This window comes from Ammospiza nelsoni, chromosome 7, assembly GCF_027579445.1.
Source record: "Ammospiza nelsoni isolate bAmmNel1 chromosome 7, bAmmNel1.pri, whole genome shotgun sequence".
In the NCBI taxonomy this organism is placed as follows: domain Eukaryota; kingdom Metazoa; phylum Chordata; class Aves; order Passeriformes; family Passerellidae; genus Ammospiza; species Ammospiza nelsoni.
This window is the reverse complement of record NC_080639.1, coordinates 4,215,482-4,243,433: the sequence shown is the minus strand read 5'-3', so window position 1 is coordinate 4,243,433 and position 27,952 is coordinate 4,215,482. Positions and strand designations below refer to the sequence as shown.

Sequence of the window (27,952 nt, the reverse complement as noted above, 5' to 3'; positions counted from 1 at the left end):
TCCTACTCCCAGCACAGCTGATCATGCCTCAGCCCTCTGACTTTAAGCAGAGGCGTCTCCTAAACCTCTGGAGAAATGGAAAGATAGGCACAACAGCCCTGAGCTGAGCAGCAGCTCCAGCTGGGAAGAAAAACTGAGTGCTGGGAAAAGCAAACCACTGCTGGTGGTATTAACTTATCTCTAGTGTGGTTAAGATATTAACCAGGCTAATACCAAAGAGAATCCAAACAACTCCCTGTGATTCTCTGAGTGTCACTTCCAGCACAGGCAGAAGGTGCACACTGTACAACTACTGACAGGTTTCCATGTGCTGGAGAGAGAGAAAAGCAGTCTTAGCTGCCTGATGAAAATGCAAATTTCTCTTGGACTTGGTTTAGGCAGCTCGTCCCAGTGCTAAAATTAAATAAAGAAAATTAATGAAACGCAAGTTTTCCCAGGTTGTCACTGCTATGGTGAAAGGAAACAGAAGGCACTTGTGCAGCAAGTGGTGTCAGTTCTTGTTGCAGTGTCCTCATTAACTGCTAAAAGAATAATTAGAAATTGAAAACCAATCATTGCATTGCTCCATGATGCTCTTCTCTCTATCTTCCCCTTTCAGACTGTGACCTAGAAGTGATAATTGGCTTCGATGTCAGTGATGTTGGGCCCGGCCAGAGCATCTTCACTTCCCAGCGAGCCCTGGAGTCCAGAGTGGAGTCTGTGCTGAACAGGATAACACAGATGCAGAAGATCAGCTGCACTGGCAACCAGGCACCCAATGTCAGGGTGGCCATCATGGCCCAGGCCCAGGGGGGACCCGTGGAGGGGCTGGATTTCTCCGAGTACCGGCCTGAGCTCTTGGAGAGGTTCCTGGACATGCGGACCCGCGGGCCCTACTACCTCAGGGCAGACACACTGAGGTCCTACCTGAGCAAATTCCGCTCCTCACCTGCTGGCAGCACCAAGGTGAGCCAGGGCCAAGGCCTCTGGGGTGGTACTGGCCAGCAAAGCTGGCTTCTGGTGTCCTTTAGTTGGTAAAGAAACTCTAAATTAATAATAATTTAAAAAAAATTAAATTGAATTTATTCACCATAAATGTAGTCACTTAACCCTACTTGCTTGCAGCAATCTCTCTGCATTGCCAAGGTCCTGACAATTGATGAGCATCACTGCAGCCAGTTCCCACAATCACTGCTTAGCTGCAAATTATTTCTCTCCAGATATTTCCTGTGTTGTTCTCTAGCAACACCTGCATGATGTACAGGAGCGGGAAGGTACAGGAATCTGGCACAGGAATGCAGAGCTTCATGGCCTGGAAAAGGTCTAAAAGTCCCCTCACCTTCTCTCATATGAAGCATTGGAAAAAGGCCCTTCAGGTTGCATGCTGATTGTGTTTCACACCTGAAGTATTCTGGGTCCTGACAGAAATTTGTTTCTCTCCCAGGTCATAATCCATTTTACTGATGGTGTAGATGAGCCAATAAGTCAGCTGGAGGCTGCTTCGTCTACTTTACACTCAGAAGGTAACTTCTTTTGCTGTTCCAGGCAGTGATTATAGTCCATGTTAACATGTAGCCCATTTTGCCACCACTTCTCCTAAATCCATCTGCTTTTGATAGTAGGAGCTACGGATTTTGTGAGCTCTACATGCACTTGCTGTTCTTCATTACCTTCCTGTGATGTTTTACCTGCCTGCTGCCACCTAAGCATGTGGGCAACTTACACTGGATGTGTCTGAAGAAGCTTGTTCTCTATTGAAAAGGAGAAATCAAAGATGTGGATGTGGATATCACAGGGGAGGGTGATAACACACGGTTAGCACCTCTCCCCATCACAAAACCCCCTCTGCTTCTCCCTGCCAGGAGTCAACGCTCTCATCTTCGTCGGGCTGGACCGAGTGGCCAACTTTGACAGAGTGATGCAGCTGGAGTTTGGCCGTGGCTTCACCTACAACAGGCCACTCAGAGTTAATCTGCTGGACCTGGACTTTGAGCTGGCAGAGCAGCTTGTAAGTAACTTGGCACGGGCAGTGCTGCCTTGTAATGCCAGAGGGGAGCCCACGGCTGGATGTCCTGCGGGGCTGAGCCGTGGCTGGATTGCACCCTCTTGGCTCTGCTCCTCTCCCCTCCCTGCCTCACGTCAGCTCCTTTCACGGATGCCACAGCAAACAAAGTTCAGAGCAGATCACAGTCCCTTCCCACTGCTGAAGAAACCCTTCTCCAGCCAAGGCTTTAGGTCAAATGGGATGGGATCAGATGCCATCAAAAGCTGCAGTGCCAAAAACCCGCCCTCTGCTTGTGTTTACACTGTTGGTTTTTTTAGCCTTACAGTAATGCCCTGTTGTGCCTGGTCAGTGCTAAACCTCTTGTAGAAGCCTTGCTTTCGAGGTTTCTTTCGCTGATCTCATGCACTGCCTGTATTTTAGACATGCTTTTAAGAAGTGTAGGAGTTACCCTCTAAGTCCCTTCCAACCTAACCTATTCCATGATTCTTTCCTCTTCATAGATTTACTTCTTTCCCAATGCATAGTCCCTCTTGAGTGTTGGGTTAATTTGCTGTCAGCCTCAGTATGTCCAGTTCCTCCCAACTTCTCAGCTGCTACCAGCACGATTGAGCTCCTTTTCCAGTAGATTTAATAAGATTGGGTTTAACCACTGCTCCCTGTGGTAGCCTTGCTGGGCCCTTCCCTACAAATCAAAGTGCAGCCCCTTGTGAGTGAGCCTTGGGTTTTGGGATAAGAGTTGGTCCTCAGCCCCTCCCCAGGTAATTCAGCCCAGAAAAATCCTTCCAAAACGTAAATGTGCAAAGCTGGCAGGAAACGTTTGCAGCCAGCAATGTACTTGGCAATGAAAGTGATTTTTTTACCTCTTTTTTTCTGTTGGATGATGTAAAACCAAGCTGTGGTTTCTCTGAGTCCATATAATTCTTTTTAACCTTTTTTTTTTTTCCTTTACTGTGTGCTTGCAAATCGTTCTCAGCCAGTGGGTTGCTGCTGAGCTGCTCACCGCAGCGACTTTCTCATGGCCTGCTCCACAGCCTGGATCTTTTCCTTTGGAGATGGGATTTCTCTCTTCAGTGACAGGCACAGCTCTGGGGACTGATGTCCTACTACATGCACTCCTGCCCCACACATTTTCTGTTTAAACCCTTCCCTCTGATGTCCAAATCAGCTGTTGGGACTCTGGCAGGTTTCTAATGCTTTCATTTCCCATTTTTCCTGCAGGACAACATCGCAGAGAGGACGTGCTGCAAGGTCCCCTGCAAGTGCTCAGGACAGAGAGGGGACAGAGGTGTGCCAGGCCCTATAGGACCAAAGGTTTGTCACTCCATCTGGGGATGAGGGCTCCCTGTGCACAGGAACCTGCTGGTGATGTGCAGGTCCTGTAGTTGCAGTGGATGATGTTAATGGGGAGATCAGCTCCATTTACTCTGCCTCCCTTTGAAAACTGATCCTGGGACATGCAGAGCAATTGAAGGCTGCTCTTCTTCCCTTTCCCCACAGCCTCAGTGCTGCAAAACATCCAAGAGGGCAGGGATAAACATCTGGAAAGACAGGGTGAAACATCCTGTGAAACAATTTAGGGACATCAAAAGATTATATCTCTCATTAACACATATGACCAAGCAGCTGCTTTGTCCTTATCTAAGAAAACCTTGGATATCAATCACAGAACTATGAAGGGAGTTAATAATTTTCTTTGTTGTTTTCTAGGGTGTCACAGGGGATCTTGGCTACGGAGGCTACCCTGGTGATGAAGGAGGACCGGTGAGTGACTGCCCCTGTTCCAATGGGAACCTCACCATTGTCAAGTGTTTGGAGGTGTTTCCACTAAATGAAAAGCCTCCAAACTTTTTTTCCTGATGGGAATGTGGATGTGGGTTAGAAGAGGCAGCAGAACTCTGAGTTTCCCACACCTGACATGCTGAGTTGCTGGTCCCAGCTTCTCCTGAGAGAAAGTCAGTAGGGAGCTTCTCGAGAGCTGGAGAAGGATAATTAGGGAATAACTCCCATTATTTGATGTGACCCATCTCTGTGCTATTCCCAAGGCAAATAAAATCCTCAACTTCATCAAATCTGCAGGCTATGCCAAAGTTATCCACACCACCTGCAGCTGGAAGATTTGAGCTAGTCCAAAAGCGGAACCAAGAGTGATGTTCCTACCCCTCACCTGGCAGACAATGTGAATCCCATGAATTCTTACCAGCACTCTTCATCCAAACTCTGCATGAATCCCACGTCAGCCCTGGAATAAACATCCCTGCATGCATCACTCCCAAGGGCTGAAGCTGAGGCCAAGGGGCTGACAGAGCTCATAGCTTTTCCAACAGCACAGGCAGGGGCCAAAGTCTGCTGTGAGACATCCCGTGCCAGGCAATGCTTTCCTGGGGCTTGAAGGTCAGGATGGGATTAGACATCTGTGCAGAGCTCTGAGGGCTTCATCTTGTCATTTTGGTTTTGGAAGAGAAGCTTCACAAAGCTCTTTCACAGCTGAGGGACTGGGAAGGATGTTTCTCTCGATGATGATGAAGACTTGCAGTTGGTCTCTACATGAGGAATGTTGTAGTGATGGTGGGGTGGCCAGACAAAACCTGCTGCTCCTGTGCCTCCAAGCCACCTCCTGTGGCAGGCAGCTACATAAACAGGCTTAGCAGGCAACTCCTGACTTGTTTTTTCCCCTCTATGCACCAGGGTGAGCGTGGACCACCGGGTGCGAATGGGACACAAGGTTTCCAGGGATGCCCCGGGCACAGAGGAACAAAGGTATGTGTGGAACAAGCCTGCAAAGAGCAGACCCAGAGTCCAGGGGTTGGGAGTCCCCCAGGGGTAACTCCTGCTGCTTCAGGGAATCACACTAGAGTGGTTGTGTCCACCTGGCCAGGCACCAGGGTTTTCAGAGGCTGCTGTGGCTTTGGTGTTGCTGTGAAGAGCAAAAAGGCAGCCCAGAGAGCCAGGCTCAATCCACAGACAAGGATGATCTATCCTCTGCAGTCTGGCTCTGGGGGAAAGGTTTGGGAAGGGATGGATGTGCGTATCTTGGCACAGGGCTGGGACAGTGAGTGGGTGGAACTCTGCTGCTGGGGAACAGGGAGACAAGTGAGCCATGGCTGGGGCTTTGAAGAGGAACCTTGAGCTAATGCTCCAGGACAGCAGCTGCACCCCATGCCAGAAAAGGTGGTGAAACATATAATGGGAAGTACTGAAATTAAGGGGATGTTTCCTACCATTTGCTCTGACTACATGATCCTCTGGCAGGGAGAAAAGGAATGCATGAACCAAGCCCATTAGCTGAGCTACTGAGTTTCATTAAAAATCTGTTCAGCCTTGGACAAAGGCACTAAGTCTGGCTCTGGATTAACATAAAAATGGGTGCAGGGAGAAATGAAAGTCAGTGAAGGAAGAGTTGTGGCTGAGGAGTGAGATATTTTATTGGATCAGCTGGATTAACTCCCATGCCCCACATATTTTATCTTGGCACAAGTGTTGGGGAGGCAGCTGAAGACAAACATTGACATAGGAGAAATTAGGGAAAGTCCTGTCCTGGTCATGGCTCTGGGTCTGCCACCAAGCCCACAGTGAGCTGGACAAAAGTGGAATAACTCTCTTTTTTATCTCCTCAGGGTTCTCGGGGATTCCCAGGAGAGAAGGTAGGGAGCCATTTCCTCATGCCACAGCAGTGGATAAGAGTGTGTGGCACATCAGTATCCCCCTCCCCATTCCCCTTCCTCTCAGTGAGCATTTGTCCCTTGCCTCCCTTCCACAGGGTGAACTGGGAGAAATGGGTCTGGATGGCATTGATGGAGAAGAGGTCAGTAATTTTAATTGTTTTTCTCTTAATGACTTGATGCTTCAGTCAAGTGTCTAAAAAGCACCTTGGAAGTGGCAAATATTCTAAAATATTTTTCTTTTTTTTAGGGAGACAAGGGTTTGCCTGGCTCCTCTGGAGAGAAGGGATATTCTGGCAGGAGGGTAAGATTTAATCTCTTTTACAGTGGAGCTAAATGATGGTGTAGTTGTGGATTTGGGCCAGGGGAGGGTGGAAAACCATTTTGTTCCCCTCAGGGCTGAGGGCTGGGCAGAGATGCTTTCCACAAGCAAGAGTTGCTCTTCCTAACTCTCCACCTCTTCCCACAGGGAGATAAGGGAGTCAAGGGAGAACGAGGGGAACGAGGCGACCGCGGGCTCCGTGGAGATCCGGTAAATACTGCTCAGGCATCTCCTTGATTTTCCACCCACTTCCCACTGATCCTGGGCTCATCAGAGAGGGGGGCTCTGGCCTATTAAATGCTGTTTGACAGTGGCAGGCCCCATGACAGAGCAAGGACTCAGAGTTGACACATGAGTACCATGTTATACCAATCCATCAATCACTGCTTTGCCATATTAAAATTCCCCTTCCTCTTCTTCTTTAGTATTACTTCTCAGTTGAAAAGCTGTGTCTGTCTGAAAACACCAGCAATACCTGATCTATTTCCGTCAAAAAAGGGAAAAAAATACAAGAAAAGTTGGTTCTCAGCTCTAGCTGAGAACTCTCTCAGTTTATGAGATTTGATTTTCATGTCCCACTTACACAGATGTTTCTCATTGCTCTGTTGCTTTCAGGGAGATTCAGGAGCTGATAATACTCAACGGGGCCCCAGAGGACAAAAGGGTGAAATTGGACCAATGGTAAAATTTCTTTGTTTTCTTTGTGTTGTTTTTTGGTTTTTACAGCAGAATGGGCCAAAGAATGGGAGAAAAAGGGATGCTGCCAAAAAGATGCAAGTTCCTTAAACTCATTGTGCCTTGTCAGATGGAATATTCTTTTCCACTAGAAAATGTTGTTGATTTGGGACCAAAACTTTCTCTGGGAAGATGTCAGTTTAGAAGATGTTTTGTGTAAAAAGCACCTTTTAAATTTTTTTTATTATTTTACAATGCCTTTTTGGGATATTGCCTCTGAAAAGAACTTGGAAATTACCTTTGTAAGTTCTCATGAGTCATATACAAAAGCAGAGAACTGATTAGATTACACCAAATCTAAACCTCCTGATTCACCTGAATCAAGAAAAAAAAACCCCACACACTCCTTGGAAAATTTCAAACCCCATCTGTTTTTACATCAGCTGACAATAAAAAATGCACTTAATTTGTCAGAAGGCATTTCCCAAAGAATAGGAATGTTGACTTCTGCTGGCTCAGGAACTTGATGGAAAGTCTCTGCGAGTTGTTAGAAGGATTCCCACCAAAGGCAGGACTTTTAACTTGTGTGAAAGCATGAAAGGAGCCATTTTTTGTGAACTGAATCTCTTTTCCCAGTGCCTGCTCATCTCAGGGCTCTCACTTGAGTTTTGTTTTTCCCCTAGGGAGATCCTGGACCGGCAGGGCCGGAGGGCCAAAACGGTGAAGCGGGGAGGAATGTGAGTAGAGTTGCCAGACCTCCAGTCAGCAAGGCCCAAGCTTAGATTGACCATAACTTTTCCCCTCCTTCCTTTCCATGTATTTTGATTCAAACAAACAGCAGGAATTCAACTTCAAAACCCAACAAGCCATCCCCTCAACAATAAGAAAAAAAAAAAATCTCAAAAGGAAAATGCCTCCTGGCTTCCTGGCTTGTTGTAGAGACTTTAAAAGTCAAATTTATTCCCATGCAAACAACTCAGTGCTCAGATCAGTGGCATTACATATGATTTATGTATGAGGCCAGGTTGGATAGTGCTTGGGGAAGGTGTCCTTGCCCATGGCAAGAGGTTGGAATTAGATGGTCTTGAAGGTCCCTTCAATTCCAAACCAGTCTGTGATTCCATTATATGCATCTGCATTTGGCTGCTGGTTTTGGAAAGGCAAAAATCAATCTGGAGCAGGGATGTCTGGGATGTGTTCCCTGCTGCGTGTCCCTCCTGTCCCAGGGATGGTGACACACTTCTGACATGCTTGAGGGAGCAGCTCACCTACGTGGGAGATGTGAGGTGGGAGAAAACATGCCCAAGTCTGATTTAAGAGATCTGACCACGTGGATTTCCCTCTCTCTTTCCCCCAGTAGTTTAAAACAGCCAAATGTAATTTTTGGACTGTAAGAAGCATTGATAAGAAGTATTTATATAAAAGTAATAGGGAAAGGTGTACTTAGATATTAGATCAACAAGCCTCATTGTTCCTTCCTTTGCAGGGCATGGCAGGACGAAGGGGGCCCATAGGAGTAAAGGTAGGTGGTGATGGGACAGCACATGGGGCTCCTGCCACACCATGGGCCAGGCAGCCTCAGCACCCAGAGGGATGTGCCAGGAGAAGGCAAATGCAGGCTCTGCTTGATCCTCTCTGCCTCCTCTCTCCTCCAAATTTCCCAACTCCTCCTCAGGCTCATCTCCCTGTATGCTCCTTGCTGGACTTGGTGCAGAACCAGCTGTCCACGTGCCTGCCTGTCTCCCACAGCATTCCCTGGTCAAATGTTTTGTCCCTGTGTGCGGCTGGAGCAGTGTAACAGAGCCAAGGAATGATGGTTGATGGCCATCAATTGCAGGAGGCAAATTGCCCCCACCATCACTGTGCTTATTGTCTGCTATCACCATATCTTGGAAAAAAAACAAAACAAGGAGAAAGCCTGACTGAAAATCCATTCTTACCTGCTCTTTGTGCAGCTGTGGATGCCCTGATCTCTCCCTTCCCATGGTGCTGACCACATCTAACCTGCCCTGTGCTGTTTTGTACTTGCAGGGCACCAAGGGCGCGCCCGGCCAGCCAGGGCCAGCTGGAGAACAAGGCATGCGAGGGCCACAGGTCAGTGAGGGCACAGCAGAGGGAAGGCCTTGCCTCATGGTGCTGGGTGTTACCTCATCACAGCCACTTCCCCAGAGACCCTCACCCACAAAGGCTGTTGGGATTTGGGTATTTTTGGGTGTGCTGTGGCCTGGCTGTCCTGCCTGCCACTGTGTTCACACCAGCCAAGGTGTGACGTGTTTGTGAAGCATCCCTCAGACACTGCAGAATTTGCTCCCCCTTGGATCTTGGTATGTTTCTGCCCACATGTGCTGACAGCCTCTCTTTTCTTCCCACACAGGGTCCCCCTGGCCAGGTTGGCACACCAGGCATCAGAGGAGAGCAGGGTGTCCCTGGACCCAGGGTAATCCTTCTGCTGCTTCCCAGACATTGGCCCAACTAAGCTGTTGTTGAACTAATAAGATTCCAATGTGTCTTCACATTCCCCTCTCCTAGGGCTCCAGCTCTGCTCTAATCTCTTTTAACACTCTCTTCCAGCATGATTCTCCTCTCAACTTATGCTTAGGACTTCTTGATGAAGAGTTACAGAAGAGAAAGAGCTAAAAGCAACCACAGAGGGGTCAGGAATTCAGTGTTTGGCTCATTATTGCAATTTTAGTTAAAGGGGATCCCTGAGTGACTGGTGGGGCATCTCTGTGATGTTTCATCCTCTGAAGCCAGAGCACGACCATCTCACATGCCTGCAGGGGCCACCCCATGTATCTATTTCTCCCTCCTGCTGCATTCCTCAGCCACATCCTTTGACACAAAGCCACATTGCATTTCCCCACCCTCAGCATGATTTTCCCCCTCCTGCTTTCCTGTGGGTGTTCTCTTAGGGACAATATAAATTGCTGCTGGCATTTGCACTGAAATGAGCTGGACCTCCAGCTCCTCCCAAACATGAAGCAGACTTCTGAATTTCCTGAGGTGTTTTAAGAGACACCAGCCCAAGTAGTCAGTACATGATTTCTATGGTCATCCAGTTCCCTAGTTCCAGGCACCCGGGTTTCCCTGAACGTTTCCAACATGCCTCTCCCCGTTTCCATTCCAGGCTGGGAGTGGACCTCCAGGACCCCCAGGAGACCGTGGCAGGATTGGTCCTCTGGGAAGGAAGGTATGTCTTCAGGAGCACTGGGCACCAGCAACTAAAGCTGCATTGAAAAGCTGCTGGATTTTGCATGGGCTTAAAGAAACACATGAGGTGAACCTCTTGGGCTTGCAGTGTGGGCAGAAGCAACTCAGTGCTCATTGTCTCATGAGGCTCCCATTTCAGTGAACAGAAAGGCAAAAGTCGCTGAGCAACTGAGATTCCCAATGAACTTTCCTGGGCAGATTCTCAGAAAATGCCCATGTGGGAAGGTTTTAACTTTCCTGAAACCACCAAAGGTCCCACTAAAGAGTATGCACGTGGCAGCATTTTGGGCTGTGCAGGTCCAGTCGTGCCTTTCTGCTACAAGGAGGGCTGAAGACTGCTCTGTGAGAGGAAACCAGTGTTGATGGGGTGGGGAAGGCTCAGAGCAGCCTGGATTTTCAGAACATGCTTTAACAGATGCTCCTGTTTTTAGGGTGAGCCTGGAGACCCTGGACCCAAAGGGCCGAACGGACAGCCAGGCCCACGAGGAGAGATGGTGAGTGTGGCCATGCCCTCCCACCTCTAAGGACACTTAAGGAATTTTAAGGAACATTTAAGAGTTTCACAAAGCCCTGTGGCTTCAGTGGGTTCTTTCTATTGGTGCTGCTGGACCTGTGGGGATTAAGTTATTCATTTTCATATTCATGACTCTGGCTTTCCAATTTTAGGGTGATGATGGACGAGATGGAATTGGTGGCCCAGGTCCTAAAGGCAGGAAGGTAGGTGTATGCTCAGCATTCCCACCTCCTCAAGGTGGGAAGGAAGGACAAGGAAGAACCCAATATCTCCAGCACAGATGGATGAGGGAATTTTCTAGAACATATCCAAATTAACCTTTCTGTTGTTTCAGGGAGAACGTGGCTTCGTAGGTTATGCAGGGCCAAAGGTAGGTGCAGCACATGAGCTGTGCATTTATTTTCCAAGCAATTTTCCATGGGCCTGTGCAGGTTTAGAGCTGCTGTTTGTGGTTTTCCCCTCCTAGGGTGGACCTGGTGACCGTGGTGTTGCTGGAGGCCCCGGCCCCAAAGGAAACAGAGGCCGCAGAGTAAGTTGGACCGTGGTACAAATTTTCCCTTCTGCATGAATGCCCTGAAAGATGGACACTTCCTCCAAGTGTTCCTGGGAGTCCTCCTGCAGATGTTCATGGAGGGGATTTCTCTGCTCTCTTTTTCCAGGGAGATGCAGGAGTACCTGGGATACCCGGTCAGAAAGGAGAGATTGGATACCCTGGGCCATCTGTAAGTGTTCATTGCATTGCTGATTGGCTTCATGTAATGGTCCCTGTGGGTGCCAGGGGTTGAAAAATAAGTCCATCACTGTCTCCTGCTGATTTCAAGTTGAGGAAATCCCTCCTTATTTGTGTTGGATGTGTCTCCATAAATTTTTAAGCAGCTGTTTATCGCTGACAAATATTTACCCTTCCTCAAACCAAAGGAAAAACTCAAGGGACATGCTCTTACCTGGCATTAGGAATTCCCCATGGCAATATGCCCCTTAAAATTCCTTCTAGGAGATTCTCATCTCTTTATCATTCACCACCCCATTCAGGATAGGGCCATGGCCAAATCTGGCTGGCACAAGGCTTCCTAGAAAGGCCAAGGTGGCTGGGCTTGCTTTGCATGTGAACCTGGAGCATCATAACTCATAGAATGGTTTGGGTTGGGAGGGACCCTAAAGACCATCCAGTTCCAACCTCCCTTTTGGGTTTGGCCTCAGCTTGGTTTGCTCCTCACACAGAAGAGGCCTGCACTCTGTTGCTGGAAACACAGCTGAAAACACAGATTTTCCCATGCCTCAGTAGTTATTCTGACAGGTTTCATAAGGCACCCTGGAGATACACTTTGCACTCAACTTCTCTTCCTTCTTTGAAACAGGGCCTTAAAGGCGAGAAAGGAGAATCCAGAGATGTAAGTGTGGCACAATTTCACTCTTATTTTGAAACACCCCTGGGTTGGCTGTGTGACATATCTCTCTCCCCCCCTTTCTTTATCTCCTTAAGCAATGTGCGCTGGTGCGGAACATCAAAGACAAATGCCGTGAGTACCTCCTCAGTGCCTTGCTGAGCCCCCCTCTCTCTACCCTTATTTGCCCATCATGTTACAAGAATGCCACTGACCAAGCTGTCCTTTTCTCTCCATCTTTTCCGCAGCTTGCTGCTATGGTAAGTCTCATTCAGTCCTTTAAACCCCAGGGTGGCTGCATGTTGGTCTCCCCATGTATGGATGATTTACCCCTGCTGAGGACATTGTCCCTGCATCCTGACAGCTGCTTGAGGCATGACTTGTTCCCAATGCCCATTCCCAACAGGTCCCAAGGAGTGCCCTGTCTTCCCAACCGAGCTGGCCTTTGCTATTGACACCTCCTCGGGCGTTGTGAGGGAGGTTTTCAACAGGATGAAGCAAACCGTGCTCAGAGTGGTCAACAACTTGACCATTGCTGAGAGCAACTGTCCCCGGGGGGCACGGGTGGCCCTGGTCACCTACAACAACGAGGTCACCACCGAGATCCGCTTTGCTGACGCCAGGAAGAAATCCAGCCTCCTGCAGCAGATCCAAAACTTCCAGGCAACGCTGACCACGAAGCCGCGCAGCCTGGAGACCGCCATGTCCTTTGTGGCCAGGAACACCTTCAAGCGTGCCCGCAGTGGCTTCCTGATGAGGAAGGTGGCTGTCTTCTTCAGCAACGGGGACACCAGGGCGTCCCCACAGCTCAACGATGCAGTGCTGAAGCTCTACGATGCCGGGGTTGTGCCGGTGTTCCTCACCAGCAGGCAGGATGCAGTGCTTACCAGAGCTCTGGAGGTTGGGCTCCTTCACCCTTTCTTTATTTTCTGCTCGTGCCCTCGGTCTGGTTTCATGGTGTTGGATGCCACAAGCATTTGAAGCTTGGCTTTCAAAGGCTTCTCATATGTGGAAGGCTGGCCAAAGTCATCCATCTATTAGGAGATAAACACTAATTTTGTAATCCCCACAGCACATGCTGGGAAATGCTAGTGAGACCACTCCTTTCCCAGGCCATGGCTCCAGTGTGGGATGAAACAGAAGGAAAAGTCTGAGAGAAAGGCAAAGGGTGGGAAGGTGGGAGTACATTAGCTTTGCTGGCAGAGGGAGAGTGGACAGACAGCCGGGAAAAAGCCCTAGATAAACTCACTGAGCACTGGTTCAAGTGGTCCCTTTTCTTGGAGTTTATGGCTCTAAACTGAAATCGGGAACACGAGGCTCCTCCAAAAGGGATCACCAAGAGCACTGTGCTGAGCAGAGAATTCCTCAGAGCTGAGAGCAGCAGAAGGCAGTGTTACTGACTCTGTGTCTTTCTGTTTCCATCTTACCAGATCAACAACACGGCAGTCGGTCATGCCATTGTTCTTCCAACCAGCGGCGGTCAGCTGAATCAAACCATTCAGAGGCTTTTGACTTGTCACATTTGTTTGGGTAAACATCCAATTTCTCCTCTAGACAGTTCCAAATCCTTCTGGCCAGGCAGCAGTGGCTTGTAAGAAGGGAAGCCCAACTTGGGAGTCAGCCCTTCTGTTGATGGATACAAGGGATTCTTGGGTTGAGTGGAAAACATTGGCATTGTGAATGCTGTTTGCTGGGCGTACTCCACTTTGTAAAGAGAAGCTCCTTTTTTGTCTGGTTGCCACTTTTACAGCCCAGATACTGATAGCTAAGTGCTCTAAAAATGGCCTTCTGCCACTTATGACAGAGTGCTTCAGGGATCCCCTTGGATAAAGGAACACATTAAAAAATACTGAACACATAACTGAATGTGTTGTGGGATGAAATTACTTTGGTATCCAGTAATGGGACCAGTGAATTTCCAGGGCTTGATGGTATTTCATGTGACACAGGAGATGTTTACAGTGATGAGGGAGGACTGTGTTTGGGTCCTGCAGGTGAAACCAACCCCCTGTGTTTCTTCCCCAGATGTGTGCGACCCAGATCCCAGATGTGCTGGAACTGGCCAGAGACCTTCCTTCCGAGACAGAAGGGCAGCCCCCACTGACGTGGACACAGACATAGCCTTCATCCTGGACAGCTCTGAGTCCACCACCCCCCTGCAGTTCAGCGAGATGAAAAAATACATTTCCCACATTGTAACCAACCTGGAAATCAGCTCAGAGCCAAAAGTATCCCAGCATCACGCCAGAGTGGCCGTTCTCCAGCAAGCTCCTTACGAACACGAAATCAACTCAAGCTTCCCACCAGTGAAAACTGAGTTCTCACTAACTGATTATGCATCCAAAGAGAAGATAACTAATTACCTCCACAACCAAATGACCCAGCTGCATGGCACGAGGGCTCTGGGAAGTGCAATTGAACACACAATCGCTCATGTCTTTGAAAGCGTGCCAAGCCCTCGGGATCTAAAAGTCATCGTTCTGATGATGACTGGAAAAGTGAACAAAAGAGAACTCGAGCACCTGCAGAGGGCTGTCATCAGAGCAAAATGCAAAGGGTACTTCTTTGTTATCTTGGGCATTGGCAGGAAGGTGAATGCCAAGAACATCTACAGCCTCGCCAGCGAGCCCAACGACGTGTTCTTCAAGCTGGTTGATAAACCAGGAGAGCTCCATGAAGAGCCCTTGCTGCGTTTTGGGACACTGCTGCCATCCTTCATCAGAAGTAAGTGCAACATCCTTGCAGCCCAAGTGTCATGGAAGGGGCAACACATGGCCTCTGAAAGATTTTTAGCAGTAGGACCCACTGAAGTTAGTCTCTTTTTTTATGGTTTGTACTGTTTGGTGCAATTTGGGCTACTCATACTTTACCAATTTGAGTATGTCTGGGTTTTGCTCATTCTGGCCTCCCCATCCCCTTCCATGTTATCTACCAAGTAGAGTTTGCACTTCAGGGTGCTTTGCCTTGGTCTCCATGGGCTCACCTGTGGGTTCTGATCTCATCCCACCTGGCTTGTCTCTCACATAGATCCCACTGAGGCCCTTTGCAGCACTTCCTTGGAGCTGCTTCAAAAACCAGCAGATCTTTCTTCCCAACTTCACCATAAACATCATGTCCAGCAGGCCCTTGGCTGGCTCAGGCTGAAATCTGGAGTTTCTCTATGCAGATTGAAGGACCAGATGTACAGGATTCTTTGCTCAGGGATAAATAAAGCTGCTATACTTGGGATGTGCTGACTGTACCTCGAAAATCTACATCTCAGCTTATCTAGAGAACCCTGGCTGGAGCTCCAGATCCTAAACACACCCATCCAGCAAGGATAAGAAGTAGAACTTTTTAGGAAATCTAGTTTTTAGCAAAAATTCCTGAAAACCAGATTAATGGGCTGATATACCACAGATTCAGGAATTTCTTGCACTAAATAGAAAGCAAACATCTGGAAATAAATGTTTAGGTTATCTCAGTTTACTTTTTCCATTTACTGCTTACAGCAGTCCTGGAAATTTCTAACTCTTGATTACCTGTGTGGTTGGAAGTGTCCTGTTACAAGAAATGTGTTTATAAGTGACAGACTCAGGCAAACAGCCCTCTTGTAGTTAAGGCCCTTGTGTTTGTAGGCTGCAATAACAAATCTCCCAGCCCAGGATGTTGCAGTAACTAAACATCAAGCAAGAAAAGGAAATTAATTTCCTTTTTTTTTTGGTTTTAGTTTTTTTGTTTCTTTTTAATTAAGAAGAAATAAATGTAATGTGTTGGTGGTGGGTATGAACCATCCTCAGCTCCAGTATTTAATGTCTCTCTTCATCTCCAGGTGAATATGCTTTCTACCTGTCTCCAGAGATAAGGAAACAGTGTGAGTGGCTCCAGAATGGTCAGCAAGTCCAGGGCCAGCACCCCGTGCTCGTTGGGCAGAAAGCAGTGTGAGTAATGCTTTGGGGAAAAGGAAAGAAAAAACAACTTCACTTTCAAAAATCAGGATTGTCTTTTAATTAATATAATTCTAATAGTATTTCAATTAATATTACTGGTTCCCTCAGTGCTGTGTCAAAAGACCAACAGAGATATCTTATAGAGAAGGGATGATGTATAAGTTTAAATTTGGGGTAAATTCCATATTTACACATGCTTAAAAATATGAAGGAGATATATGTTGACTTTGATTGTGTAGGTCAGAAATTCCAGAAATTACTATGAATTTGGGGCTTTCTGCTCCAAACGTTATTTTCAGAGGCTGGGCTGCCCTGGGTTATCTGATACACAGAACCCAGCACAGCACCCATGCTAATATTTTCTGAAGAGAAGTGAAAGCCTGTTGTCACCCAGACTCACTGGTGGCACAGAGCTGTGCTGGCTTTAGAAGGCCAAGCCCCTTGAAATCAGGCACGCTGCAGATCTGTCTGAGTTCACTTTTTTCAGAAAATCACAGAACAGTTTGGCTGGAAGGAGCCTTAAAGAACATCTTCCAACCCCTCGCCACGGGCAGGGACACCTTTACTAGGAACACATTTCACTGCTTGGATCTAAGCACTTTTCACTCACTGTGGGCAAATCTAAAGCTGACAAAGACTCTCGACCTCAGGTGGGTTCCTGCCAGTGGTTTTTACACCAACTCACCTCCATTTCCAAAATTCTGCCCAGGTTCGTGGCTCCCAACGCGACCTCCAGCCGCGCCTTCCCTGCCAGCACCACGGTCAGCACCACCATCAAGCCAGCGGCGAGTGCCCAAGCCAGAACCACTCCTGCCAGCACCACGGCCCAGGCCAGAGCCCCCGAGACCACCCCAGCCAGCTCTGTGGCCCAGGGGAACGCCACAGCCCAGGGAACAGCCAGTGCCACCACCAGCCACAGCAAAGCCAGCGGCCGGGCTGCCACCACCAACGCCACAGGCACCGCGGCTGGCGGCAGGAGGAGACACAGCGGTATGTGAGCAGCTCTTCCCGTGTGGGCAGGGCTGAACCACAGCAGGCTGTGGCTCTTCTTCCCCCTGAGAGGATTATTCCTGTGGGAAATGTCACCCAGAGGGCAAATTTCGGTTTTAGGTATAAATCGGGAAGACTGTGCTGGGGCATTGCCAACTTGTGTTAAGAATTGTGTGCAAAAATGGGTGCTCCTAGGCAAAACACAAGCAGGAATAATCCATCGAGCTACAGAGAGCTTCTCTCTCTAGTGACTCACTCTAGTGGCTCATTTGTTTCCATGATTTCCTTGGAGCGTTGCCCCTTGGCCAAGTTTTGCTACTGATGGTGGTTCATATAATGGCATTGTTTGAGCTCGCAGCTAATAGGAATTGTTAGTTCATCAATGGATCAGTGTGTGGAGACCTGTTTGGGAACACCAAGCCTCTTTCATGTGGGCACAGTTCATAAAAAGGGATATTTTTGCAAGGGGGTACAGGCAGATCTGCACTAGCCGAGCAAGGATCAAAAAATGTGTTCAAAAAAATGTGTCAAAAAATCAAAAAAGCACAGGGAAGCTCATCCAGTCACTGATGGCAAGTCCCCGCATAAATAATAAGCAAAAAGCAATGAATAAAAGCAATCAGCTTTTGCAAGGCTAATGCTTTTATCAGCTTGAGGGGAATAAACTTTTCTGGGTGTTTCTTGCCCCACCAGTGCTTCAAACAGTGTTTATAAAGGTCTCATCCAGTGATCTGCCAGAGTAGGAAAACTTTCCATAACAACTTCTTTGATCTGTTAAGGTTATCATCCCTGCAAGTGCTCAAGACCAGGGCTTGGAGCAACCTGGTGTAGGGGAAGGTGTCCCTGCCCATGGCATGGAGGTTGGAAAGAGATGGTCTTGAAGGTCCCTTCCAGCCCAAACCAGTCTGTGATTTTATGTTCACTCTTAGGCAGGCTTGGCGTGAAAATCTTCAGCAGCTCAGTGAATCCATTGCACCCTAGAGAAGGAAGGATACGACCGGGCACATTTACAGTAGTTGGGAAAGTGCTGGGAATTTCAAGCTGTGAGAATCTTGGGGGAAAAAAGTCTTTGATTTGCTAGGTTGCAACAGATTATTAAAGATAAATAAACCACTTGGTGAATCATCTGAGCTATGGAAAACAAAGCCTCCCCTGCAGGGGCATTTGAGACAGCCAAGTGCCAGCCTGGCTTGCACTTGCCGTGGAAAGAAGATTCTGCAGCACTGAGGCACTTCTTCCTTGAGATCTTTTCCCTCTTCACTCACTGCCTGGTGTCCTTTCTGAATCTGATTCTGATTCTGATTCTGATTCTGATTCTGATTCTGATTCTGATTCTGATTCTGCCCTGCAGCAAAGACCCACGACATCCAGATCACAGATGTCACTGAGAGCAGTGCCAGGCTGCGCTGGGCCAGCCCTGAGCCCCACAGCACCTTTGATGTCACTGTCACCTTGGCACAGGACCACTCCCTCGTGCAGAGGCAAAACCTGACCGGCACCGAGCACGTCATCCGGGGGCTCCGGAGCGGGCAGAAATACGCTGTTGTCATCACTGGCTCCCAAAAATCCCAGCACAAAGTAACCTACACAGGGTCGTTCAGCACGAGTAAGTGACTCTCAGAAACATGTGGGCATTTATTTTGTTTCATTAAGTGGGCACAAAAAGTGGGAGGGGAAAAAAAATATAGGGATCGGGAATAAGTTGGTACTAGCAATCCCAACGTGGCAAATGTGTTTCTTTGAAAAATGGGAGTTTGCACTTCAGTGGGGTTAAATCAGCACAGAATGTGGGATAATTAAAGGCAGTCCCAGAGCGGGTTTGTTACATGCTGGAGGGTTTGTACATTGGTGCAAAAGGTCTTGGTGGGGGCCCAGCCTGCACTACTGCAATTAATAATGAGTCAAACTGGTAAACTCAGTCCAGCCTGATTTCAAAATAAGCAAGAAAAGCTGCTTTCCTAATAGCCAGTTCCATGGCTACTGATCTGCTTCCCACACTACCCAGAAAAACCCACAAAGAGGAGATGAAAGGGAAGGTTTAGTCCCTTGGGGATTCAAACTCCATGTGTGCACATCCATCACCAAACTCTCTGCCATGGCCAAAAGTTGCTAAGACACAGCCAATGTTTTTTTAATACAGTTGGCACAGAGGTGACTTGGCTTGGTGGTGTGAAGTTTGTGCTGGTCCTGCCAGTGCCGTGTCTGGCTTCCTCTGGCACTTCCAAGACAATTCCAGTGCCCATGGAGAGCCTTTCCTCTGGCTTCAGTGGGTTTGGACCAGTCCCTCGCCTTCACAAGCAATTAACATGCCCACAAAAATGTTGAGAAAAGACATCAGTGGGTAGAAGTAACATTTGCATGTGATGAATTGGAGCTCCCAATGCCCAGAGAAGCTGCTTTTCCCATGGAACAAACCTTGAATGGGAATAAATGGAGTAGGCAGTGGTGGCAAGCTGTGACCTGGACACTGAGTAGGATTGTCCCCTTTAGCCCCACCCAAACCATGCACTAAAAAAAAGCAAATCCAGCCCTTTCCATAGATGCAGACCCTTCCATGGAATATTTTTCACCTGTGACAATCCTCACCATAGAGGGACGTGAGGCCTGATGGGAGGAGTGTGCTCCAAGAGAGCCATGAGGGAACAAGAGAGTACAGATCCATCATGGATTGGCTCCATGGTGGGGATGCCATTGTTGTTCTGCCATCTCCAAGGCCAGGAGACCAAAGCTAAAGTGGCTCCAGAGAGGCCACATCCAGCATCCCTGTCGATGCTGTGGGGTGAGTGGGGCCATCCAAAGCAGCCCCATGGGGCCCTGAGGATGCTCCTCTGTGGTGATCCCCAAGGATGAGCTCAAGCAGAGCCACTGGGGAGGGAAGACAATCCCATCCTAGCACAGCCAGGCATTTGGGGATTGCTCCTCCCATCAGCTGCCTCCAATAAGCATTTCTCCTATGTGTGTGCTGGGCTAAACAGATCCAGACCTGGCCCCTGTGCTGGAGCTGGGGCTGGGGGTTGTTTGTGACTGTCCTGAGGGTGCTGCTGCTGCTCCCTCCCCCTGAGTGACCCTCTGCCTCTCCCCACAGAGACCCAGGCGCAGGCCCAGGTGTCCCTGGCCAACATGATGCTCAACACTGAGCCACTGGAAGGGCCTGAGAGTGGTGAGTGTGGGGGTTTGCTGGGCTGGGGGCTCTCACAGTGCCACTAACACCAAGGGATCTGAGCATGGCCCTGGTGACACCCTTGGCAGCACGGGCCAGAGCCCTGCAGTGGGGTCTCTGCCTCTTTTCGTGGCTTTGGGTGACATCAAGCTGATCACACCAGTGCTGTCACACACCATCAGTGCCACAACCCCTCCTCCAAGGGCCTGGAAGGGCTCTCAGCCTTCACCCAGCAGCACAGCCACTGCAGCCACACCAACAATGGCTCTGCAATCATCGCTACCATGTTTTCCTTCAGACATTCTGCTTGTGCTGGGGCTCATTTTCTTCACAGAGTGGTCTGAGAGCACAGGGAAATCACAGGGAAATGCAGCCAGGAGCTGTGGAGCTGCTGTGGAGCTCTGGCTGCTGCTGGTGTTGAGTGGGATGAGCATGGATCTCAGTCATGCCTGGCTGGTGGCACCACTGGAGCTTTGTGCAGCAGAGGGGCCAAGGGCTTGTGCTGGACCAGCTCGTTTCTCCTTCCTGCATGACCCATCATCCTTCTCTTCCCGTGTCATTTGGCCCCTTTTCCCTGCCACTGCCATCCCCCTCATCGCCCCTTGTTCCCAGCAGGGGACAAGCACCCCCTGCCTTTGTTTACCCCTTGTTTAAACCCTTGTTTAACCCCTTGTTTAACCCCCTGGCACCAGCCCTTGGCAAACCAGGTGTGTGGGCTTCTCCTGCCCCAGGGAAAAGGGACGTGCTGAGTGCTTTGCTCTGCACCTCCACACAGACCTCTCCATCTCAGCTCCATTTGCAGCAAACACCTCTGCCTGAGGATTTATGGCAGCCAGCGATCTGGGGGGGGCATTCCCCAAGGATGCTCATCCAAAGGTTTTTAATGGGATGAAGACTATAAAAATGGGCAGGGAATTGGGGATGGGTTTAGCTGAGCCTCCTCTAGTTCATGGGAGACGCCCATGTGTAAATCTTCAGAGAGATTTTGGAGTAAACCCTACACTCTGCCCTCCTTGTATGGGTAAAATAGCATGGATGGCCCAGCAAAGCTAATAAAAACTCTGGGATTTGGACCTAAATTATCATTTTTGGGGCAGGAAAGGAACGTATGTTTAAGTGTTCATTGAGCTTTCACATATGCCTGGTGCAACTTGCTTTTAGAGATAAACACACTTAGGGACTAGAAGTCACTGCCAAGACAAAGAGCTTTTAAAAGAGGGTGGGGGGATTTGTGTGAGGGCACCAGTGGGGAGTAAGGGGTTCCCACTATGCTGCTCCAAGGATCTGGGGTTTGAATCTGTGACAAAACCAAAGCAAGAAGAGGTAAACTGGAGGCTGAGGAAGGTTTGCATCCAGAAAAACACACGAGAGGGAAATGCCACCAGTCCTGAACCAGACTTTATTTTTCCTTTTTCCCCCCCTCTTTTCAGTCTCTTTGCTTTTTCAGCTTTTAACCCCCTCAGGATCACTTAACCTTTGCACCTTTTGCCATGCAGATTGGCCAGACCCTTGCTTGCTGGACTTTGACATGGGCATGCAGTGCAAGGACTATCAGATTGTGTGGTTCTTTGACTCCAAACACAAGTTCTGCAGCCAGGGTTGGTATGGTGGCTGTGGAGGTAATGCCAATAGATTTGAGACCGAAGCTGAGTGCTATAACAAATGCTTAAAGCCATGTAAGTACCCCATGAGGATTCACCCTTTTGCATTTTGTCCTATTGTCAAATGATGTTTGGATCAGAGGGAAAACACCATTTAAAATCCAAACCCGTGCGCTTTTTCCTCCTCCAGCAGCAGATGAGAAAGCCATGCAGCAGCCACCCCTTGAGAAAAGATTCTCATCAGGTAACACACCCCCCCCCCCCCAAAAAAAATGAATCATCACAAACAAAGCAAACCCATTCTTCCACCCTGACCATTTCACAGCATGCATCCAAGCCTGTCCAGCCCCAGACCAAAAGTAGCACAGATTTAGTTTTCACTTGCTCCTTCACACCACCATGCCCTTCCATCTGCTTTGCATGAGCCAGTCACTTTGCATGTGTGTTGTCCCACCAGGATGTGCTGTGCTGGCACAGCCTGGGTGGCAGAGCTCCCTGGATTTCACCAGGGACCTGGGGTTGCTGAACTGGAGCCTGGCATGGTCCCAAACCTGTTTGTGTTATCTCTGTGCGACCAAGAAGTGCCACCCCTCTGCTGGAATGCAGAGAATTCCCAACATTTCACTGCCTGGAACCAAAACACCTGATGGAAAGTGACTCCATGGGGCTTGGGCATTGCATGGAGACGTTTTCCTCCATCACCAAAAGAGAAAAGCCAAGCGTGAGGGGGGAGCCTGTGGGAAAATGGCGATGCCCTCCTCTCCTCAAGGATTTTCTGAGGTTAAGGGGTTATGTTTGCAAACCTCTTTAAGACCTGGGAAGGGAGAAAAGGCTTGAAATCACCTGTGTTGGTTCAGCCAGGGGTTGGGATGGGAACAGAGCCCAGAAAATCCTTATCAGAGCAACCTCCCCCTCCCAGAGGTGCTTTAGGGCCCTTTGTGGAGCTGGGAGGGAAACCAAGGAGTGAAAACATCTCTGGTACCTAGAGGCAGGGCTTTAGTCCTTGCAGTGGCATGGCAGGGTTTGAAAAGGCAAATTACAGGCCTTTCCACCTCATTCGACTTTCTTAGGTTCATTTTAGGATCCTTAAATGTATTTGGGAATTTTTGTCTCTGGCAAAGATGCGCAGGCAAGGAGGAGGCGGCCACCACCAGCCACAGAGATGCCTGGGGTGGCCAAAGGGGATTTCAAGGTGCTTTGGGGATGCAAATGGGCACCATGGCTCCTCTGGCTGTAGACTGAGCACTTTGCTGCCAGAGGAAGCAGCTCACAGCTTCACTCCAGAGCAGGATTCCTCCTTGGGAGAGGAAATCCCTGATGAGGATTTCTCTGGAGGGCAGGAGTTTCTGCTAGCCCTGTCCCACAGGCCAGCCCCTTCTGATCTCTGTCACATGCTTTGATGATGTTTCCAGCAACTGTTTCTGAGGCTAAAGTGATATTTCATCAACTTGGCACTGCTCTGCCCTGGGCACAGAGTCAAGGAAAGCAGCCTTGGGTCCCTGGAGGGATGTTCAGGTCTCTGCCCGCTGCGCTCTGCTCACTTTATTCCCTTTCCATTTTCTGCAAAGCCAGAGCTGGAATCCACATGAAAAATGGACACAGGACTTCAGGGCAGCTCAGCTTTTGAGAAATTAGTTGAGCTCCCAAACTTTAAGGCACTTTGGGTGCAAAAACGTGCACCAGACCCATTTCCCTTTGGAAGCCTTTCAAATGCTGTTATCCCCTTTAATTAAGGACTTTTTATAGATCATTTTTCATGTGTAGATGTGGAACATGAGGCATAGTTTAGTGGTGGGCTTGGCAGTGCTGGGCTCAAGGGTCTTAGAGGACTTTTCCAACCTTAATGGTTCTATGGTTTTATTTTTTAATTGTTAATAACTTGTTCACCATGACAAAAGTAACTCTTAAGTGTAACTAAGGAGCCCAGGCACACATTTTCTCTGTGGGATGACTTAAAACCCTGTCTCTCCCCATCTTTTCAACCTCCTACAGCTTAAAACACATTTTAACTCCCTAGTTCTTGCTCTCCATCGATTCTTGGAAAATTTTGGGGAAGATTTGTTTCATTTCAGACTGAAAGAGGGGCAAATTAGGTTATATACACAAAAGAAATCCTTCTGTTTTGATTAGTGTTTGGATTTCATTCTTGTGCAGGGTTTGGAGAAGAGTCATTCCTGTGTTCACATCTGCTAGATTTCAGTGTTTTGGAAAGTGGGGAAGAAAGGAGATGTCTTTGGAAAAAGAAAATCTGAATATAAAAAAGGCAAAGAGCTTGCCCAAGGCGTGGGGAAGCTTTAGGCTGTAGGAACCCAAAAGCAAAGCTGAACTGGAAGGTCAATACTGATTTCTGACTCCCCCTTACCTGTGGTGTTTAGGCTGTGCTGAGCAGAGGTGGCATAAGCTCCTTCTCCTTTCCTGTGTGAAGGGAGGTGTGTGACCTGATGGCAAATCAGTGGCTGATATCAGATATTTTTTAAATTTTATTTTTTAAAAAGTATTAAAAAAATAATGTGGCGATTTCATTTTGCCACAATCCAAGCGCTCTGTTGTTTTGTCCCCTGCTAACCCAGCCAGGGATGCAAGATGCAGTGTGGTGCACCCAGGAGCATCTTCACGTGGAAAATTTCTCTTTTAAGTGAAGCCAGTCATTCTGGTGGTGCCAGTACTTCTTGCCTTGCAGCCCAGCCAGTCCTCTCCCAGTTCTGAGACTGCCAGCTGATTTCCTACAGATCCAAAGGATTTGCAGACAACCACTGCCATGCATCACTCCTCCTTCATCACTCCTGGATGCATGGCAGCAGCACGGGAGACAAACAAACTGGTGACCTCCAGGGAAAGAGGTTCTCTTTGCAACCACTGACCCCTGTTGCTCCTGGTTTTCCCCACAGTGATGGATGTCTGCCGGCTGCAGAAGGACGAGGGCACCTGCAGGAACTTTGTGCTCAAGTGGTACTACGACCCCGAGACCAAGAGCTGCGCCCGCTTCTGGTACGGCGGCTGCGGCGGCAACGACAACAGGTTCAACACGCAGAAAGAATGTGAAAAACTCTGCACCCCTGGTAAGAGAGCCAGCCACATCCCTGGCATCCCCCCTCTGCTGCTCCCGGCTGTTTATCTTCCTTTAAAATCCTGCATCAAAACCTTATTTGTTCCTTCTTTCCCCACCAGGAGCCATCAACCCCGGCGCGGTGACAGCGATGGGGACATAGAGCCAGGGGCCGGCCAACACTTACCTCTGAGACAGCATCACCTTTGCCACCTTGCCCCTATAGAAGCTAAGGGTATAGACAACCTTGCACTGTAATATTTCATGCTTTTAACTCCCAGGCAAACCCCGAGGAGAGGGTTTTGCTGCATGACCTATCAATATGGTGCTAAACTGTTTGTGGACTGAGTGCTACACGTGCCCGGGTTATATTGTATAGCTTCAACATTGCCAAATATTTACCCAAGTGCAGATTGTTATTGTCTCTCAACATGTCTTCTAAATTAGCCCTTTTTCCCCCCAATTCTGGCTGTCTGCCTATACAAGGCATCACAAAAATGAGTCAAAAAAAATCAAATCATAATAATTTCACTGCAACTTGATACCTGCTTGCTTTTATCCTTCTCATAACTGAGTGTAACTTTACAGGGGAAGCCTTTTTGTAAGAGAGTGGCTGATTCTGATAAAAAATTGGTTCCATTTCCACTCTTCCTCTTTTTTTTTTCTCCTTTTGCTGGATTCAGTCTCAGACTACATCTCTTGTATGCATTTGTACCACATGTGGCCAACCGAACTAGCAAGGAAAAGGAAGCAAAGTTTCCAAATGCAAATGCACTGCTGGGACCAAGGCCTCAGTTAACAAATCTTTAAATTGTGGTGTAGGATGCCTCTGGCGTTCTTCTGATGTTGTATGTTTTATAAAATACAAAGCAAAGCAGTCTGGGGAAGGGGAGCAGTGGGAGGGAGGGGGGGTTTTATTTTTATTGTGGATTCTGTGTCAGGAAGTCTATACAAAGAACTTTTAAATAAAGTCTAATGGAGGTTTTGAGAAACTTGTGGATTTGTCTTTGTTAAAGCCAGTGTGGGCATCAATGGAATAATTTTCCAGGGTCTGGAAAGCAATTATTTGGGCGGGGGTGAAATCCCACTGTTCCTCAAAGGGAGGATAAATGTAGTAAGGGTATTCAGGGGGACAGCACTGAGAGGCTGCTGGCAACCTGGAGATTTCCAGTGTGGAAAAAAGGTGGAAACAGAGATGTCTTGGTTGTCAAATCTCCATCCTGAAGGAATTTAAACTGAGCTGGACATGGCATTTAGCAACTTGGCCTCAGCCAGCCCTGGGTGTCCCTGTGTATTATTATTATGTGTATTATGGTACAATGACCATAAGTATTTTCATCTGTCTCCTTCGCTTTCCACAGCCATGAGTTTTACCCTTCCTCTCCTCTGAGCTCACCCAAGGAAGATAAAATTCCCAGAAAAAATGCACATTTCCCTGCCCCTCCAAAAATCCCCTCTGAAAGCAGAAAGCAGATAAAAGTGGCCATCCCAGGGCACAGGGCAGCTCTGGGTTTTGGGGCTCCATTGCTGTCCCCAGGCAGGGATTGATAACACTTCTATGGCCTGCTGGAGGTGCCTGGAAGGAAAAGGGGACCCTTGCCATGGAGAGGGCAGCTGGAACACCAAACCCAGGGCATTGCTGAGGGAGAACTGCGAGAGGGCACTGACACCTGGAGAATTGGGCAGGATTGGTTAAACCTTGGAAAGGAGACCCTTGCCATTCAGAGCTTATCCAGGGGTCAGGATGGGGCTGGCATGAGGACAAGGCCACCTGGTACTGTCCTGCTGCTTGCTGAAGCACTTCAGGCAGGTCCCCATGACTCATGACAGGAGTTATTCCACATGTGCTGCACACACAACAACAATTCCTTTAGAGGTGTCTCCCAGGAGGATTTGGCCTTCACCACATCATTTCCAAGACTGAATTATCGCACCCCCTTGGATCCAGGGGGTTCCAGGGGCGCAAGAAGAGCCCACAGGGCTGTTCTGGTCTTTGTCCTAGTGGGGATTCACAGTTCAGGCATCCCATTCCTGGCAGGAGGAGCGGCCCAGAGCCCAAAACTTCCCGCCAGCACCGAGCCGCTTGCGTGGGGACAGACTGGGGACAGCTCGGCGGGGGACGAGCCAGGCCATGGCAGCTGAGCTGGGGAAGCTGAGCTGTTTGTTTGGCACCTTCCCCTTAGAGCACACCACTTCATTAGAAAAAGAGGGGAGCGGGTCAATTCCACTTATTAATTATTTATTATTGTAACTGGCTCTTGCAGTGGCTCTGGGGGACTCTCGGCATCTCACTGCCAACCGGGCACGGCCAAGCCCCTCACTTTCTGCTCCCAAAGGCTGCACTTGGGTTAAAGTGATCCCTCCCTCCGTCCTCCCACCCTTTGCAGCACGGGAGAGCTTTTCCTGATGCCTGCGCCGCCTGCGTTTCCCGGGGCAGCTGCTTTCCATGGAGCGCTCCAGGATGCCGGGGCGCATCCCGGGATGTCACAGCGCGTCGGGGGGAGAAGCAGCAGCTCGGGCAGGGGCCCCTCATCCCCTCCCATCCCCTCCCATCCCGCGGACGTTGCAGGCGCCTCCCGAGCCTTTTAAGGAAGCGAGCTACGCCCCGGGCCCCCGGCCAGGGCCACGAGGGGCTGCACATGGAAGTCATCTGCAGCCGGGAGCGCGTCTGCCAGCGTGGCTGCGGCAGTAAAAATAGCCCGAGCCACGCGTGCCGCTCCCGCTGCCGCTGAGGAGCCCCCAGAGCCGCGCCCTGCTGCTTTTGGGGTGGCCCCAGACCCCCCTCTAAGCAGGGTTTCTTCTGCAGACATCACCTCCTGCATCAGAAACGCCCCTGGAGTTGGTTCAGAAGGTCAGTCTTACAGCCCTGCCCCGGACCAGGGCTAGAATTTCCCTTCAAGCTGAGGGCACGTTGTGAGATGGAAGTGTGTCCCTGGAATTGCTCTAAATCTCTGGAGGTTTCCAGAATTGGGGCAGGGAAACCTTCACAGGGCTGTTGTAGGTTGAGGTGACCATGCCTAAAGTCCAGGTGAGCCTCGAATGTGATGCTGTGTCCTCAAATTTGAGTGCTGATTCTGTCCCAAGGAAAGAACCACAGAATGGTCTGGGTTGGGAGGGACCTTAGAGCTCATCTTGTTCCACCCCCTGTCATGGCAGGGACAACTTCTACCAGCCCAGGTTGCTCCAAGCCCCATCCAGCCTGGCCTTGGACACTTCCAGGGATGCAGGAACAGCCACAGCTTCTCTGGGCACCCTGTGCCAGGGCCAACCCACCCTCACAGGGAACAATCCTTCCCAATATCCCATCTAAACCCTTAGTTGGAATTCATACCCCCTCGTCCTGTCACTACATCTTTCTTGCACTGCCCCTTCAGGTCCTGCAAGGAGATGGGTGAGGCAAAATCAGCAGAGCCACCAGCCCTTATTGTACCAGGGAATTTCCTCATGCTGCATTTCCCAGTCGGGCTGCCCAGAAGA

General features: G+C 49.1%; 1 protein-coding gene across 1 annotated transcript in view; it reads left to right on the top strand.

Annotated features, from left to right (window-relative positions):
• COL6A3 (collagen type VI alpha 3 chain) overlaps positions 1–25,467 on the top strand; it is a 57,746-nt gene extending 32,279 nt beyond the window's left edge. The window contains exons 12-46 of the mRNA XM_059475553.1: positions 599–945; positions 1,424–1,502; positions 1,842–1,987; positions 3,203–3,295; positions 3,692–3,745; positions 4,670–4,741; positions 5,599–5,625; positions 5,742–5,786; positions 5,894–5,947; positions 6,113–6,175; positions 6,581–6,646; positions 7,324–7,377; positions 8,127–8,162; positions 8,672–8,734; positions 9,015–9,077; positions 9,768–9,830; positions 10,282–10,344; positions 10,517–10,567; positions 10,699–10,734; positions 10,831–10,893; positions 11,024–11,086; positions 11,723–11,755; positions 11,848–11,884; positions 11,998–12,009; positions 12,156–12,649; positions 13,180–13,279; positions 13,775–14,473; positions 15,561–15,669; positions 16,388–16,668; positions 18,020–18,274; positions 19,754–19,828; positions 21,325–21,504; positions 21,620–21,673; positions 24,318–24,488; positions 24,598–25,467. Coding sequence (XP_059331536.1) covers positions 599–945; positions 1,424–1,502; positions 1,842–1,987; positions 3,203–3,295; positions 3,692–3,745; positions 4,670–4,741; positions 5,599–5,625; positions 5,742–5,786; positions 5,894–5,947; positions 6,113–6,175; positions 6,581–6,646; positions 7,324–7,377; positions 8,127–8,162; positions 8,672–8,734; positions 9,015–9,077; positions 9,768–9,830; positions 10,282–10,344; positions 10,517–10,567; positions 10,699–10,734; positions 10,831–10,893; positions 11,024–11,086; positions 11,723–11,755; positions 11,848–11,884; positions 11,998–12,009; positions 12,156–12,649; positions 13,180–13,279; positions 13,775–14,473; positions 15,561–15,669; positions 16,388–16,668; positions 18,020–18,274; positions 19,754–19,828; positions 21,325–21,504; positions 21,620–21,673; positions 24,318–24,488; positions 24,598–24,638 — 4,142 coding nt within the window. The 3' untranslated portion in view covers positions 24,639–25,467. The remainder of the gene's footprint in view (positions 1–598; positions 946–1,423; positions 1,503–1,841; positions 1,988–3,202; positions 3,296–3,691; positions 3,746–4,669; positions 4,742–5,598; positions 5,626–5,741; positions 5,787–5,893; positions 5,948–6,112; positions 6,176–6,580; positions 6,647–7,323; positions 7,378–8,126; positions 8,163–8,671; positions 8,735–9,014; positions 9,078–9,767; positions 9,831–10,281; positions 10,345–10,516; positions 10,568–10,698; positions 10,735–10,830; positions 10,894–11,023; positions 11,087–11,722; positions 11,756–11,847; positions 11,885–11,997; positions 12,010–12,155; positions 12,650–13,179; positions 13,280–13,774; positions 14,474–15,560; positions 15,670–16,387; positions 16,669–18,019; positions 18,275–19,753; positions 19,829–21,324; positions 21,505–21,619; positions 21,674–24,317; positions 24,489–24,597) is intronic.
• Positions 25,468–27,952: the final 2,485 nt, after the last annotated feature.